The sequence below is a fragment of the Oncorhynchus nerka genome, linkage group LG5, assembly GCF_034236695.1.
Source record: "Oncorhynchus nerka isolate Pitt River linkage group LG5, Oner_Uvic_2.0, whole genome shotgun sequence".
NCBI lineage: Eukaryota > Metazoa > Chordata > Actinopteri > Salmoniformes > Salmonidae > Oncorhynchus > Oncorhynchus nerka.
This window is the reverse complement of record NC_088400.1, coordinates 46480780-46499097: the sequence shown is the minus strand read 5'-3', so window position 1 is coordinate 46499097 and position 18318 is coordinate 46480780. Positions and strand designations below refer to the sequence as shown.

Genomic DNA, 18318 nt, shown 5'->3' with positions numbered 1-18318 from the left:
CTGACTCTGCCATTAGCATGACGAAACAGGAACTGGGATTCGTCGGACCAGGCAATGTTTTTCCACTCCTCAATTGTCCAGTGTTGGTGATAGTGTACCCACTGGAGCCGCTTCTTATTGTTTAAAGCTGTACGAAATGGAACCTGGTGTGGTCGTCTGCTGCAATAGCCCATCCATAAAAAGTTGTGCATTCCAAGATGCCGTTGTACACACCACTGTTGTACTGCACAGTTATTTGCCTGATTGTGCCCCGTCTGTTAGCTTGCACAACTCTTGCCTAGCACTGACGATCATAAAGCTTAAAGTCGCTTAGGTCACTAGTTTTTCCTATTCTAACATTCAGTCGAACAGTAACTGAATGTCTCGGTGCATGTCTGCTTTAAATAGCAAGCCACCACCGAGTGAATCACTGGCTGTAGGAGCAAACCATTTTGCACCTAATAAACTGGCCTCTGGGTGTGCTGTATACGGAAAGACTTTAGTGCCAAAGAAAAAGGGAAAAAAATTAACAGAATTTTCTGATCGTTCATATACAGTTGAAGTCGGAAGTTTACATGCACTTAGGTTGGAGTCATTAAAACCCTAGTGTGACAGGTTCCTCACTATTCTGTCAACACTGAATAGATTGGGGTGTGGCGTCAGTTTTAACGACTGGCACATTCAGTGCCCTTGGACTTATCAACTAAGGGCATTGATATTTTATTTTACCTTTATTTAACTAGGCAAGTCAGTTAAGAACAAATGCTTATTTTCAATGACGGCCTAGGAACAGTGGGTTAACTGCCTGTTCATGGGCAGAATGACAGATTTGTACCATGTCAGCTCGGGGGTTTGAACTTGAACTTGCAACCTTCCGGTTACTAGTCCAACGCTCTAACCACTAGATGGTGGTTATTAATGGTTATCCATGGTTATTAATGTAACCCTACATGGTTACACAGTATCTCCCACTTCTATTATGTCATGATGTTGGCCTGATGGGAGAGGTGTATGAGCCCCATAAATACCTTCCACCCATTTCTCTCTCTCCACTCTATAGAGTTGACTCTTGGAAAGCCCTTTGTTAACATAGAGCTTCTGGGAACATCAAAAGGTGGGAAACGGAACCATATTTCAGTAATCGAACCAGAAAATATGCATTGGTACTTAATTAATATGTTGTCAGATCAGTTGGCGTCTGAGACATGATAGGATGACAAACTGTATCTTCGAAAATCTACACATTCTAGTTATCAGATTCACATGGAATTGTTGTACAATTTAAATGTTTAAACATGAAACTATTTGGGAAAATATTCAATTGGGGGAACTCACTCAGAGGCCCCGCCCAAGTGAACAGACATGGGATGTAAACTTTGAAACACGCCTTTCTTTCACAACTTATTAAACCCGTTGACGAAAATTACAACCTCCTGTTCCAAGGACGTGAGGACTTGTGGTCCCTGTGATAAAAAGGACAAGGTCACCTACAGAACTAAGCCAACCTCAGCGTGAGCTCTGGTTGAACGACAAGAACCTAACGAAATTAGCATCGAATTTCAAGGTGAAGATGACGATCCACATGCCGAAGGGATGAATTTCAACTATACCAGCCAGAATATAGCATGGGCTTAAAGTATGGCAACTTGGTATGAACTTTGAACTCTTATTCACTGAATAAGTGATACCTCCTAGCTGTTGCGTTAGAGCAGCAACTGTAGACGTGGGCTAGGAGAGGACGTACAGAGTATCTGACCCTACCACAGGAAAACGGTCTACCAAGTATACGTCCCACCACAGACATTCTTCAAAGGACAACCCGGCCTTCCATCTACGACCAACCGATCGAAGTGCAGCAGAGAGTAAATATGTATTGCATTTTCCTATTCCAAATGGCCGGTTATTTAGAATGCATAAGATTCTGTATTTACAATAGATTAGCTGCCTACGGCCCGACAGACACATATAATAGTTTTGTTCCTCAGTCTTCCCGCTCTTTCATTCAAAACCCAACCCCCTTTCTTTGTGTAACCAGCCGTCATATCTGTTCCGTCCGCTAGGGACGTTTTCCTTTATGAAACCATTTGTAATCAATGTATGATCCATTCTGTGTAGATGTAATTATGTGTGATTATTTAGAGATTCAGTAAATAAATAATTAAGTCACATTTTGTATTGCTGATTCAACTTCTTAGCCAGGGCTCGTGAAGATAATCAAGAATGTACTACTTTCAGATGAGACAAAATAAGGCGACGATTAAATATTGACTGCTATTGTGGTAAAAGATTACCAGGTCTTTAAGAGTTTATTCGGAAGATAACAGCTCAATAAACATTATTTCGTGGTGCCCCGACTTTCATGTTAATTACATTTACATGATTAGCTTAATCAGGTAATATTAATTACAGAGAAATTATTTTATAGAATAGCATGTCGTATAACTTAATCCGGCATAGCCAAAGACACGACAGCTATTTACCATGACTTACTTCAAACAATGTGCCCATATTTATCCATTATGACATGCTGGGCACCACTGTTAAAACTACCCTTTGTATTTTCCTTTATATCTGAAAGTAATGTTCTTCTCTTAATACTCCCTCTCGACAGCGCATTTGCACACAACATGTATTGATTACAAATGAATAAGCAGAGTCGAGCCGTGTAGTCATTAGCCTTTCCTTTTGAAAAGGATGTGGGGTAATATTAAACACATCGGCCAACATAAAACATTAAGGAACCGCTCAGATATTCTGCAAAACAAGCCCCCAGGGCAAAATCCACCAATGAGCCTGAGCTTTACCACTCACGGTGCATGTGCACACAAACAAGGACACACACACACACACACACACACACACACACACACACACACACACACACACACACACAGTCCGGTGTCCACAAACACACACCAAAAAGTTAGTGCACCTAAAGATTTAGTATTTACCCATCTCATCTCGCCACAGCCTGAGTGAGTGACAGCTAAAGCCTTGGTGGAAGAGAGAGTAGAGCACCTGGAGTTCAAGCAGCAAAGTCCGCAGAAGTTTCTTAAGCTAACTGAGTTAGTTTTTCATGTCGAATGAGGGGTCAAGGAGAGAGCCTTAGCTCCACACAGTTGTCACGGTACATCAAAACATCCATGGGATCGACATTTTTTTTTTTTACAATTGTGGCAATGGACACTCTTCGCTATTGACACCAAAGTCTTCCCTGAGAAATCTAGAAGTTATATGTTCCCCTCCCCTCTGTCAAGTGTCCTCTGACTAAAGCAATTTGAAGATCTCATAAAACCAATATAATACCTGAGTCATTTTTATGAGCTATTATGGCCTTGGTTGGGCATAAGTACCTTTAAAATAACTCGTTGCCACAGAAAAATGATCACAATGACCAACAATGTATCCTTCAAACATCATACATATGCCATTGTGTACTCACATTTCTTTGTGTGCATGCATTAGCTTTGAAGTGACATGGCTAATTTGGAAATGGAGGCTCCCTCTCTCGGCCTGATTGACCACACGGGATATAGTGTAGCCGGGGCCGATTAGAACCTCAGAGTACAACAAGTGCTGTGGGGCATTACGGGACTGCATGCATGTTAGATCTCCAATCAGATTCTTAAACAGTCATCGGTGGAAACATTGTGTGCCCAGTCGGGAAGAACATGAAGGTTTACAAGCGTGATGTTTTAAATCAGAGAATAAGGCTGACCAGTACATTCCCTAAAAGAACCTTCAGACATATTTGAAGCCTTTAAAATGATATTATCTAACAGGACCTTGAAATACCTTCCAAATCTTGGAAAACTACATCTGCTAACAAATCCCTTCAAATGGGCAGCATGAAAAAGCAGTCTTGGGAGTGTCTTTTTTTTGTAGCCGTTTGGTGCTGCTTTCATGGCTCTAGGTCTCTGCCCACTGCGTTGTAGCTACCAATGCATTATCTCAGTAGATTACCCAGCCTGTGAGGAGCTCATTAATGATCTGTGCATTGTTTGGCCTTCTTGTGCTCAATTGGCACCAACCGCACAAAGGCACCGAACCAAATACCACCATTATGTCAGTTAAGCCTTCCCGACAGGGCAGAGAAGGCCACGAAGGGGTTCTTGGAATGATTAAGGAGCCAACAGAAAAGCTAACTTAAGACATTGGCAATGGAATGATCCTGCCTCGTCGTTCTTGAGTTTGTTTTGTCAATTATAGCCGGGGGCCAGATTCAAATGAAAAAGGGCACTCCAGAGTAAGAACTGTAATGTATGTTAGTGTGGTGGTTGGAGCCCATCCCACGGTCCACGACCCCCTGCTCCCATTGGTGCGGTGATTAACTTGAAAATACTTCATGGGTGTGAACCAGTCTGAACAGAGCACCAGTGTTTTAAAGTGTGGCTGAACAGTTATTATGTGATCTGAATAAAGAGCGAAGCAGGGAGCGCGAGCCGAGGCCCTCAGGTTGTGGCCTTGTCACACTGCAGACAATGGGAGTCGAGGCTGGGAGGGGGTAGGGGGGGTCACACGTGCCTGCCCCCGTCCCCAGACAATGCACTTCCACACGTCTCTTTCACTGCCACCTCTCCGAGTGGCTTTGTCAGCCCGGCGGCCTTTTCAAGAAGACCTTTGCCCCGGTTTTGCCGTGAAACATTCAGACGTTTTAATGGGCGAACATTCGTAAAAAAAAAGAAATACTGTTTTTGCAACCTTTTCATCTAATTGTTACAGCGGGTCTTTTATACTGACACACAGAGGCCATCTGACATCTTCTGGGTATGTGGCGATGAAGAAATGGAGCTAACATCCAAAACGGACCTCTCTGCAAACGTGAATAAAGCTATAATCAGATGGAGCTCATAAAGAAGCACCTGAATGGAAAGGGCCATTGTTCAGAGCATGGCATCTTACAGAAAGACTGGAGATGTGTGGGTGGAAGGGAATTTGTACTGAGCGAGGATGTAGGTAAAGCTTTTAGTACATTGGAAGAGAGAGAATCCTATGGATGTATGTGCTGGATGGATGGCTGTGACTGTTTGGTGGTGTCTGCCGGAGTTCGGGGATCTGTACATCATAGGGTGGGGCGCTGATGGCTTCTAATGTAGCATATGGAGAGCCAATCAACTCCAATATGTATTCCCCTCGGACAGGGTGACACTTCACATGGATGGACGTGTCAAGGCCGGCGCGCCACGACGTTTCACAGACAAATCATTGCATTAGACATTTATTTTTTATATTTTACCTTTATTTAACTAGGCAAGTCAGTTAAGAACAAATTGTTATTTTCAATGACGGCCTAGGAACAGTGGGTTAACTGCCTTGTTCAGGGGCAGAACGACAGATTTTTACCTTGTCAGCATGGAGATTCTATCTTGCAACCTTTCGGTTACTATTCCAATGCTCTAACCACTAGGCTACCTGCCGCTCCCGGCGTGTCGACATGGGGCCAGGAAGATGATGAGATTTAATATGGTATTATATACATTAAGAGCCCTACTTTCTTTCCCTCCCTATCTATCTGTCTATCTATTCATCCATCTTTTTTCTTCCCTTCATTCACTTCCCACATTCTTCTTTGAAAGAGCTGTAGCAGAGGTGCCCTTTTGAACTGAAGTGAATTTTCAATAAATACTCTGCCTCCTGGGAATGGCGCCGTGGGATCCCTGGTTCATATTGAGCAAGGATAGTATCGGTTTCGCCGTGGGCATGAGTGGACTACCGAGGCCCTTGCTTTGCGTACACAATTTTCTAGATGTTTCACATTGCGGTCAATTTGGCGGAGGGGGTGACAGCGAGGCTGCTCACGCCCCTCCCTAGCTCTCCTCTCCTGGGGGCCGACATCTCCTTGACTGCAGTGTGAAGGAGGGCTGGACTGAACTCTTCTCACTCTACCCTTTGACCTTTGCTGGAAGTGAAGCGAGAGGCAGAGAGAAATCCCCCTCCACAGAAAACCACTCTGTACCTAACACATCTCTTAAACCCTTTCTCCCATCTATATGAGAGGGCTCATTAGGATCTCACCATCACGTTCCCTTTCCTCTTATAGCAACCTCATAGCATCATCCACATCATCATCCTACACTGGCTCTAAAGGTGCATCATGGTGGTGTGTTTGTGTGCAGCCATGTGTGTGTAAATGGCCAATGTGTGCGGCGGAGAGTTGAGTGGAGAAGGAGACCACACCCAGGCTGTGTCGTCCGAGCGGTAAGCTCGCTCTTCCCACTCTGAATCAACCTGCATCCATGCCTCCCCCGGCACCTCTCCTCTCACGGCTTACCAACTTCTTAGATTAGTCATTCCATTAGAAGTCTGTTATATTACTGTTTCCCACGTTTGTACTTAGGCCTTGGTGAGTCGTCGAGTGTTCAAGTGAGGGAACAGTACAGAGTGGCTGTTTGACCCAGCCATATATCTGTATGTGGAACAGGGATCGGGAACGAGAATGGGATAGGATGGGATATGGCCGGGGTTCTGTTGACAGATGAATCTCCCCTCGACGGAAAGGCTGAATGTGAAAAAAGGTCATCACGTTAGCTTCCCTTACGCCTCTGCAAAGCGGCGGTGGGGTTTGAGCCGTTGTGCTTTAACGCAGGCCCTGTGCTCTGCCAGATTGCGAGCCAATTAAAGGTTATCGGAGCTCAAAATAACAGTATTGCAGGGGGCGGCTGACGGTCAGAGTGAGAACATCTAAATAAAAATATTTGTAACGAGTGCGCTGAGAGTCGGGAAGCAAGTTCAGGGAGTGAGTGTTTTAATAAATACAAGAAACAACGAACATGAAACACAAACAATGCACCGACATGAAAACGGAGTCAATAACACCTGTGGAAAGAACCAAGGGGAGTGACACATATAGGGAAGATAATCAAGGAGGCGATGGAGACCAGGTGAGTGTCAGGAGGCGCAGGTGCGCGAGACGATGGTGACAGGTGTGCGGGATAATCAGCAGCCTGATGATATAGAGGCCGGAGAGGGGGTATACGTGACAATATTTCAACGCCGCCACACTTTCCTACTGTCTTTGAAGAGCCTCAGAGCAAAGAAGAGACCTTCTGTGGTGCTGTGTGTGTTTACTACTAAACCATAAGGACAAAGGACAAATAAAATACATATCTACAGGGTAATCTATCTATTTTTCTAAGTGAGAAAGGCCTACGTACTGGTTGCGTTCCAGTCAAGACTGAGAGAACGCACAGTTCACTGCACAGGAACAATAGGAATGATACCCCCTAGTGGTCTAGCTCACAGAGACACAGACACTGCCAAGCTTACATGGAAATGTGCTCCTTTTTAATTCACTTCCCATCCCCCACTTTCTATACGCCTACTACTTAACATTAGACAGAAACACAAAAAAGGAAACGGGGCTGCAGGAGAGAAGTAATAAAAGGATAGGGCGGGCGATGTCAATGCAGATTGCACCTCTTGTGCCAAGCCAACGCAGCTCTACCTCAAACGAGCCGCCCCATTCATAATTATTCCGTTCTCCCTGACAAGGAATACAGAAGCAATGTGTAAATAGGGTACCTCTAGCTAGATCATCAATCATGGCATAAGAGAAAGGGCAGGGGAAAGGAGGGTGGAGTTGGAGGGAGTTTTGCCAAGCCCTGTCCCAAACCATCTATTATGAGTGGATGAATAGGAGGTCCCTATGGTGTGGAAGAATGGGGTGATGCTGACTTGTTCCAAAAAAATGTGATGGGGTCACCAGGCTACCTATCACACATTAAAACACAAAGGTGCATCTTGAAGGACTACAATTGCCGAGCACACACACATACATACAGACACACACACAAACACACATGTGCCCGCAGTTCACACACATCCACATGCATACGCACGCACATGCGCACACCCAAGGGGGTCAGACGGTGGGTTGGACTGACCTGGATCAGTGATTCGCTCAGCCTCTCCTCGTCCACCTCCAGCACAATGTCCCGGATCTCTTCATAAGGCAGCCGGAATGAGCCCAGAAAAATTGCTGTTGTGATATAGAAAGGGAAGACAAGTCATTTTCCTCTTATTTTTTGTATTAGACCGGCAGGGTCAAAAGAGTGCTTTCACCACACATTGGCCCCTCAGAAAAAACAAGCCCAGAGCAAACTTGTCTCTTAGAAAAGTAATACACTTTCAGCTCTTTGACCGGATTGTTAGTGAAAACAAACATTTGTGCACCAATTACCAGATGATGACTTGATGTGTCAATCTCCTAACCTTTGGTTAAACCACATATTCAACATTCAACATAAGGACAGAATCTCAGGTAAGTAATGCCAAGTGGGTCTGGTGTGGTCAAGAGCATCGGCCCGGCTACATCTTAGCTAGGTTTCCAGTGAGAACGAGAGTTCTGAGAGTTAGATGGATGCGAAGACAATGATTATTTCTAAGCAGGCATTCTCAGTGGACACCCCAGGCTCCAGGTGGGCCTGGGGGATGCTCTCAAGGGGAATTTGGACATTTTGGCTGGTAGGCTGGTATGGGTGGGAGTCACCAGCGGGAGGTCTGGTAATGAGTGTCTTCACAGCACTGCTACAGCAGGCCCACTCTATGGCAGTCCACTCCCTCTGTACGTTCACATCTGGTATACAGGTAGCATACCTCTTCTCTAGGGTTGCAGAATTATGGTTACGTTACCAAATTCCTAGGATTTTCAGAACCAGGATTCCTGGAAAACCTGGGAATTTGGAGAGTTATTATACATTTGCAAGTCTACTCTGATCCATAATTATTTGAAAACAAATATAATAACTTAACTTAAGATCTCTCATATTATGCTCCCAAGTAAATGTCAGCCCAAAAATGAATCTAAAACAGAACAGACATGTTTCCAAAGATACATATCCAAAGAGAATGTTTTGGCAGTAAGATTGTGTGATGAGTGAAAATGAAACACATATTATGAATTAAACACCTACTATGACTAAAGCTAACAATGAACACAACACACTTAATATCTGCTGCTAATAAAAAAAGTAGGGTGTTTTGTGGCATGAGGAGCAATGCACAATAAATTCCATAACTCAAGAGGCCGGATAATGAGTCAAAGGTGTAACATCTGCTTCCAGCTCACACCCTCAAATAGGCACAGTTGAAGTCTGAAGTTTACATACACTTAGGTTGGAGTCATTAAAACTCGTTTTTCAACCACTCCACAAATGTCTTGTAAACAAACTATAGGTTTTGGCAAGACGGATAGGATATCTACTTTGTGCATGACACGAGTCATTTTTCCAACAATTGTTTACAGACAGATTATTTCACTTATAATTCAGTGTATCACAATTCCATTGGGTCAGACGTTTACATACACTAAGTTCACTGTGCCTTTAAATAGCTTGGAAAACTCCAGAAAATTATGTCATGGCTTTAGAAGCTTCTGATAGGCTAATTGACATCATTTGAGTCAATTGGAGGTGTACCTGTGGATGTATTTCAAGGCCTACCTTCAAACTCAGTGCCTCTTTGCTTGACATCATGGGAAAATCTAAAGAAATCAACCAAGATCTCAGAAAAGAAATTGAAAACCTCCACAAGTCTGGTTTATCCTTGGGAGCAATTTCCAAACGCCTGAAGGTACCAAGTTCATCTGTACAAACAATTGTACGCAAGCATAAACACCATGGGACCACGCTGCCGTCATACAGCTCAGGAAGGAGACGCGTTCTGTCTCCTAGAGACGAACATACGTTGGTGCGAAAAATCTATCCCCGAACAACAGCAAAGGACCTTGTGAAGATGCTGGAGGAAACAGGTACAAAAGTATCTATATCCACAGTAAAACTAGTTCTGTATCGATATAACCTGAAAGGCCGCTCAGCTCCAAAACCGGCATAAAGAAACCAGACTACGGTTTGCAACTGCACATGGGGACAAAGATTGTACTTTGTGGAGAAATGTACTCTGGTCTGATGAAACAAAAATATAACTGTTTGGCCATAATGACCATCGTTATGTTTGGAGGAAAAATGGGGAGGCTTGCAAGCCGAAAACATCATCCCAACCGTGAAGCACGGGGGTGGCAGCATCATATGTTGTGGGGGTGCTTCACAAAATACAGTCGTCTCCAAAAGTTTTGAGAATGACACAAATATTAATTTCCACAAAGTTTGTTGCTTCAGTGTCTTTAGATATTTTTGTCAGATGTTACTAGGGAATACTGAAGTATAATCACTAAATGTTAACAAGTGTCAAAGGATTTTATTGACAATTACATGAAGTTGATACAAAGAGTCAATATGTGCAGTGTTGACCCTTCTTTTTCAAGACCTCTGCAAACTGCCCTGGCATGCTGTCAATTAACTTCTGAGCCACATCCTGACTGATGGCAGCCCATTATTGCATAATACATGCTTGGAGTTTGTCAGAATTTGTGGGTTTTTGTTTGTCCACCCGCCTTTTGAGGATTGACCACAAGTTCTCAATGGAATTAAGGTCTGGGGTGTTTCCTGGCCATGGACCCAAAATATTGATGTTTTGTTCCCTGAGTCACTTTTGCCTTATGGCAAGGTGCTCCATCATGCTGGAAAAGGCATTGTTCGTCACCAAACTGTTCCTTTGATGGTTGGGAGAAGTTGCTCTCAGAGAATGTGTTGGTACCATTCTTTATTCATGGCTGTGTTCTTAGGCAAAATTGTGAGTGAGCACACTCCTTTGGCTGATAAGCAACCCCACACATGAATGGTCTCAGGATGCTTTACTATTGGCATGACACAGGACTGATGGTAGTGCTCACCTTGTCTACTCCGGACAAGTTTTTTTCCGGATGCCCCAAACAATCAGATTCAGCTCATTTGTGTGGCAAAGAGGGACTTTGCAATTAATTTCAATTCATCTGATCACTCTTCATACAATCTGGAGTATATGCATATTACCATCACACAAACTGAGGCAGCAGACATGTGAAAATTAATATTTGTGTCATTCTCAAAACTGTAGATGGCATCATGAGGGGGGAAATAATGTGGATATATTGAAGCAACATCTCAAGACATCAGTCAGGAAGTTAAAGCTTGGTCGCAAATGGGTCTTCCAAATGGACAATGACCCCAAACATACTTCCAAAGTTGTGGAAAAATGGCTTAAAGACAAGGTATTGGAGTGGCCATCACAAAGCCCTTACCTCAATCCCATAGAAGATTTGTGGGCAGAACTGAAAAAGCATGTGCGAACGAGCAAGGAGGCCTACAAACCTGACTCAGTTACACCAACTCTGTCTGAAGGAATGGGCTAAAATTCACCCAACTTATTGTGGGAAGCTTGTGGAAGGCTAACCGAAACGTTTGACCCAAGTTAATCAATTTAAGGAAATGCTGCCAAATACTAATTTAGTGAATGTAAACTTCTGACACACTGGGAATGTGATGAAAGAAATACATCTGAAATAAATCACTCATCTAATATTATTCTCACATTTCACATTCTTCAAATAAAGTGGTGATCCTAACTGACCTAAAACAGGGACTTTTTACTAGGATTAAATGTCAGGAATTTGGCTACGGTGTATGTAAACTTCCAACTTCAACTGTCGATCCCTTGAACGCAGCTCACTTTCCAGCTCAAACTCTCAAACACCTAGGTCCCCTGAACGCAGCTCACTCTCCAGATACCAAACACCTGAATTATAATCACCTGTTCACACACCTGTATGTCATTATCACACACTATTTAGTTCAGCTCTTTGCACCCAATCAATGTGAGGTTTTGTAACACACGTCATTCAGAGCGCTGGGTTTCCCGCGAGTTACTCCTCCCGTGTATGATAGGTGTTGCCTGCCTCACTAATGATGCCTTTTGCCTGTTCCCTGTTAACTAACTATTGCCTGATCTCCCGGATTACATTACTAGTCTTCTCCCTGCCCTTTTTGGTCCCCCTATGTATTACCTTCTGCCTGCCTCTGGACCCAGTTGCGTGCCTCCTCTTGTGGTCCTCTTCAATAAACACCTGCTGAACTTGAAACCAGCTCTCTGTCTCGCCTTGTGTTCATGAGAAAAAGTTCTCAAAGTATGTTTTGAATTGTCAACTGTGGGAAGTTTAACAACTTGCATGAGAGTATTAAACACATTTGCTGTTACATTTTAATTGGAGGAAGATAAAGTTTCAACTCATCTGTTGCATCATTAGCATAATTTACACTCTTGCTATGAGTGAGCTATTTGACTTGCTTTTCAACAAGTCTCGCCATGACAGATGCACACAGTAATTTAGCTCCAGTCTAACTCCAGTCTCACCATTGGATTCCTACTATATCCCAAAAACTTTAAATGGCTCTGAAAAACAATGAAGACATTATATAAAGGTTGTCAAAGAGATCAGATGTTGATGATGAGTGGAGGGAGGGAATATGAAGAACAATTGAAGAACCACAACAAATATGATGTTACTGTACAAACACGACATCCATTAATACAATAATTTAGCCTGATCATTATCCTCCTTTGTCAAAGTGTACAATGTTAAAGCACAGGCTAAATAAACAGTTCCCTGTGGACAGCCGCTGAAGAGAAAAGCAAAGCAGAAGTCAGTAGTTCCATGTGTGTATGTTATGCTGCCAGATCACTATGTATTGTATGGGGTGAAGGCTGATTCCATTTCCAGCATAGCATGCCTGACCCGATTCCCATCCAGTGCTTTTCTCATCTCACTTTATGGATGCTTCCAAAATGGCACCCTATTCTCCCTATTCTCGTTAGCACACTACTTTTGAGTCCTTTTCACCCTGGTCAAAGGAAGTGCACTTTATAGACAATAGGGTGCCACTTGGGAGATATCAGCACAGATGGGGTGACACAGTAAGAACCCCCACTCATGTCTATTGTTACAGCTGGACTGCCTCCCACTGCTCCACACCCAGTCCCCAGGTTACAGTTAGACATAAATAGTATTGTTTCACAGCACAAATCTTGCTTAAGCAGTCATTGAGGACAGAGGAGATCATTATATTTGGACTCGGAGGATATTGAGAAACATGGAGGGGGATGTAGGTGGTTAGTGTTAGTCAGAGACTGCTCACAGGACTTAGTGGGCTTGAGAATAATTCCACATCCCAGTCATCATTTCACAACTTCCATTTGCAACATCAATGTCCAGTCAGTGTCCAGCTAGCTACGAGAGGGAAAACCACCACCGCTGTTAGTTGAGTACATAGAACAGAGCCATATTCCTGAGGGGATGAGTGGGCGTGTGAGTGTGTAAGTATGCAATCAGCCACTCGAAAATCATCATGGTTCCATTGTCACATAGCCAATAAGAAGTACATACTGTAACCCTCTCTCACATACACTTAGGCAGACAAGCACATTTGTATTTGTATTTATTATGGATCCTCATTAGTATCATTAGCTTCCATGGGTCCAGCAAAATGAAGGCAGTTTATACAATTTTAAAACATTACATTACCTCCACAGACTTCACAGCAGTGTGTCCTCAGGCCCCACCACTACCACAAATCTACAGTACTAAATCCATGTGTATGTATAGTGTGTATGTTATCGTCTGTGTGTGTGTATATGTGTATGCATGCATGTGTCTGTGCCAATGTTTGTGTTGCTTCACAGTCCCCACTGTACCATAAGGTGTTTTTTTAATCTGTTTTGTACATCTATTTGTACTGCTTGCGTCAGTTACTTGATGTGAAATAGAGTTACACGTAGTCATGGCTCTATGTAGTACTGTGTGCCTCCCATAGTCTGTTCTGGGACCTCTTGTGGCATGTCTTGTGGGGTATGCATGGGTGTCCGAGCTGTGTGCCAGTAGTTTAGACGGACAGCTCGGTGCATTCAACCTGTCAATACCTATCCTAACTAAAAGTAGTGATGAAGTCAATATCTCCTCCACTTTCAGCCAGGAGAGATTGACATGCACATTATTAATATTAGCTCTCTGTGTATATCCAAGGGTTAGCTGTGCTGCCCTGTTCTGAGCCAATTGCAATTTTCCTAGGTCCTTTTTTGTGGCACCTGACCACATGACTGAACAGTAGTCAAGGTGCGACAAAACTAGAGCCTGTAAGACATGCCTTGTTGATAGTGTTGTTAAGAAGGCAGAGCATCGCTTTATTATAGACAGACTTCTCCCCATCTTAGCTACTACTGCATCAATATGTTTTGACCATGACAGTTTAAAATCTAGTGTTACTCCAAGCAGTTTAGTCATCTCAACTTGCTCAATTTCCATATTATTTAGTACAATATTTGGTTGAGGGTTAGGGTTTAGTGTGTTTTGTTCCAAATACAAATACTTGTAGTTTAAGAAATATTTAGGGCTAACTTATTCTTTGCCACCCACTCTGAAACTAACTGCAGCTCTTTGTTGAGTGTTGCATAATTTCAGTCGCTGTAGTATGTCACGTCTATAGTGTTGAGTCATCTGCATACATAGAAACTCTGGCTTTACTTAAAGTCAGTGGCATATTGTTAGTAAAAATTTGAAAAAGTAAGGGGCCTAAACAGCTACCCTGGGGAATTCCAGATTCAAACTGGATTATATTTGATAGGCTTCCATTAAAGAACACCCTCTGTGTTCTGTTAGGCAAGTAACTCTTTATCCACATTATAGCAGGGGGTGTAAAGCCCTAACACACATTTTTCCAGCAGCAGACTATGATCAATAATGGCAAAAGCTGCACTAAAGTCTAACAAGACAGCCCCCACAATCATTTTATCATCAATTTCTCTCAGAAAATCATCAGTCATTTGTGTAAGTGATGTGCTTGTTGAGTGTCCTTCCCTATAGAGCATGCTGAAATTCTGTTGTCAATTTGTTTACTGTAAAATAGCTTTGTATCTCGTCAAACACAATTTAAAAAAAATGCCTGGTAACAGTACATGGGTCGGCTATTTGAGACAGTAAAGGGGGCTTTACTATTCTTGTGTAGCGGAATGACTTAAGCTTCCCTCCAGACCTGAGGGCACACACTCTCTAATAGGCTTAAATTGAAGATGTGGCAAATAGGAGTGGCAATATTGTCTGCTATTGTCCTCAGTAATTTTAAAACTAGATTGTCAGTCACCGGTGGCTTGTCAGTGTTGATAGACAGCAATGACCTTTTCACCTCTTCCACACTGACTTTATGGAATTCAAAAGTACAATTATTGTCTTTCATAATTTGGTACGATATACTTTGATGTGTCGTGTCAGCGTTTGATCTGATTCAATGAATGGAGCCGAGTTGGCTTTTTTTCACAAAATTTCATTTACGGTGCCCCAAAGCTTTTTACTATCATTATTTATCTTTGTTTCATAGTGTAGTTTATTTATATTTAGTATAGTCACATTATTTCTTCATTTGCAGTAAAAATATATGAATGAGCGAAGGCCGAACGGCATAGGCAAGATGAGATGGTATAGAATACCGTATATGCATATGAGATAAGTAATGTAGGGTATGTAAACATTATATAAAGTGGCATTGTTTAAAGTGGCTAGTGATACATTTATTACATACATTATTAAAGTGGCTAGAGATGAGTCAGTATGTTGGCAGCAGCCACTCAATGTTAGTGATGGCTGTTTAACATTCTGATGGCCTTGAGATAGAAGCTGTTTTTCAGTCTCTCGGTCCCCACTTTGATGCACCTGAACTGACCTCGCCTTCTGGATGATAGCAGGGTGAACAGGCAGTGGCTCAGGTGGTTGTTGTCCTTGATGATCACTTTGGCCTTCCTGTGACATCAGGTGATGTAGGTGTCCTGGAAGGAAGGTAGTTTGCCCCTGGTGATGCGTTGTACAGACCTCCCTACCCTCTGGAGAGCCTTACGGTTGTGGGCGTAGCAGTTGACGTACCAGGCGGTGATACAGCCCGACAGGATGCTCTCGATTGTGCGTCTGTAAAAGTGTGTTTTTGGTGACAAGCCAAATTTCTCCAGCCTCCTGAGGTTGAAGAGGCACTGCTGCGCTTTCTTCACCACGCTGTCTGTGTGTGGAACATTTCAGTTTGTCCGTGATGTGTACGCCGAGGAACTTAAAACTTTCCACCTTCTCCACTACTGGGCGGGGTCGAGACCCAGGGTCTCGAGTTTGGATGGTACTATTGTGTTAAATGCTGAGCCGTAGTCAATGAATAGCATTCTTACATAGGTATTCCTCTTGTCAAGATGGGTTAGTGCAGTCTGCAGTGTGATTGCGTCGTCTGTGGATCTATTGGGACAGTAAACAAATTGGAGTGGGTCTAGGGTGTCAGGTAGGGTGGAGGTGATATGGTCCTTGACTAGTCTCTCAAAGCACTTCATGATGACGGAAGTGAGTGCTACGGGGCGGTAGTCATTTAGCTCAGTTACCTTAGCTTTCCTGGGAACAGGAACAATGGTGGCCCTCTTGAAGCATGTGGGAACAGCAGACTTGAATAAGGGTTGATTGAATATGTCCGTAAACACACCAGCCAGCTGGTCTGCGCATGCTATGAGGACGCGGCTGGGGATGCCGTCTGGTTCGGCAGCCTTGCGAGGGTTAACGCATTTAAATGTTTTACTCACGTTGGCTGCAGTGAAGGACAGCCCACAGGTTTTAGTAGCGGGCCGTGTCAGTGGCACTGTGTTGTCTTCAAAGCGAGCAAAGAAATTGTTTAGTTGTCTGGGAGCAAGACATAGTGGTCCACGACGGGGCTGGTTTTCCTTTGTAGTCGGTGATTGACTGTAGACTATGCAACATACCTCTAGTGTCTGAGTCGTTGAATTGCGACTCTACTTTGTCTCTATACTGATGCTTAGCTTGTTTGATTGCCTTGCGGAGGGAATAGCTACACTGTTTGTAGTCGGTCATGTTTCCAGTCACCTTGCCCTGATTAAAAGTCGTGGTTCGCGCTTTCAGTTAATGTGCAAATGCTGCCATCAATCCAAGGTTTCTGGTTGGGGAATGTTTTAATAGTTGCTGTGGGTACAACATCACCAATGCACTTGCTAATAAACTCGCTCACCGAATCAGTGTATTCATCAATGGTATTGTCCGACGCTATGCGGAACATATCTCAGTCCATGTGAATGAAGCAATCTTGAAGCGGGGAATCCGATTGTTCGGACCATCATTGAACAGAACTGAGCTTCCTGTTTTAGTTTCTGTCTATAGGCTGGGAGCAACAAAATGGAGTCATGGTCAGATTTTCCGAAAGGAGTGTGGGCGAGGGCTTTATATGTGTCGCGGAAGTTATAAGAACAATGATCCATGGTTTTGCCAGCCCGGGTCGGACATTCCATATGCTGATAAAATTTAGGGAGCCTTGTTTTCAGATTAGCCTTGTTAAAATGCCCAGCTACAATAAATGCAGCCTCAGGATATGTGGTTTCCAGTTTACATAAGAGTCAAATTAAGTTCTTTCAGGGCCGTCGAAGTGTCTGATTGGGGCGGGATATACATGACTGTGATTATAATCGAAGAGAATTCTCTTGGTAGATAATGTGGTCGGCATTTTATTGTAAGGAATTCTAGGTCAGGTGAACAAAAGGACTTGAGTTCCTGTATGTTGTTATGATCACACAACGTCTCGCTAATCATAAGGCATACACCCCGCCCTTCTTCTTACCAGAGAGATGTTTGTTTCTGTCTGCGGGATGCGTGAAGAAGCCGGTGGCTGTACCGACTCTGATGACGTATCCCGAGTGAGCCATGTTTCCATGAAACAAATAACGTTACAATCTCGGATTGGGAGACTTATCAGAGGTAGACTTACTCATGTTATTTACATTGTAGCTGATGGTGCAGGGTGAGCTGCATAAAGTGGTCTTCCTATTATTGCACACTACCTCAGTGCTAACAGTGTACCTCTGGTTTATAGGCTCATGATTACTGATTACAATAGCTGTAGGATAAACATATGTATTCGGAGCAATTAGGAGTACATAAATTAAATTACTTACATTGTGTTTGCCAATGCCCCTAAAATAATTTACATTTGATGCAGCATTATGATGACTCATTGTCACAATGGTAGGGATTAACTGAGCTGGTCTTGGATCATTTACCAGTCATTGTTTGAACGCAGCCTTGAAATGTGTGGACAGGGTCCAGGAGCCAAGATGATTTGGACGGACTCAGTCAATCCTGTAGAGCAGGGGTGTCAAAGTCAAATGGACGGAGGGCCAAATAAAAAAATCAGCTACAAGACGAGGGCCGGACTGTTCGAATGTTCATTGAAAAATTTTTAAATGACGCATATAGTCTAGTGAACCTAATTGAACCTACTGAAAACCTAACAAATATATTACAATATGATCAGATAAATAAAGCAATATTTTCTTATGGCTCTGTCAGTAATCTTTAATTTTCAACAGACACAAAAGACAAATTTCCTTTATATAAATATCCCCATAACATGAACATTAAATGAAAGAAACCGGTATTCAAGGCACCAT

At 43.1% G+C, this 18318-nt stretch overlaps 1 protein-coding gene across 1 annotated transcript in view; it reads right to left on the bottom strand.

Annotated features, from left to right (window-relative positions):
- Positions 1 to 18318, bottom strand: part of LOC115129597 (protein diaphanous homolog 2-like) — a 606019-nt gene that overhangs the window by 270064 nt on the left and 317637 nt on the right. Inside the window, 1 exon segment of the mRNA XM_065018694.1 lies at positions 7863 to 7957. Coding sequence (XP_064874766.1) covers positions 7863 to 7957 — 95 coding nt within the window.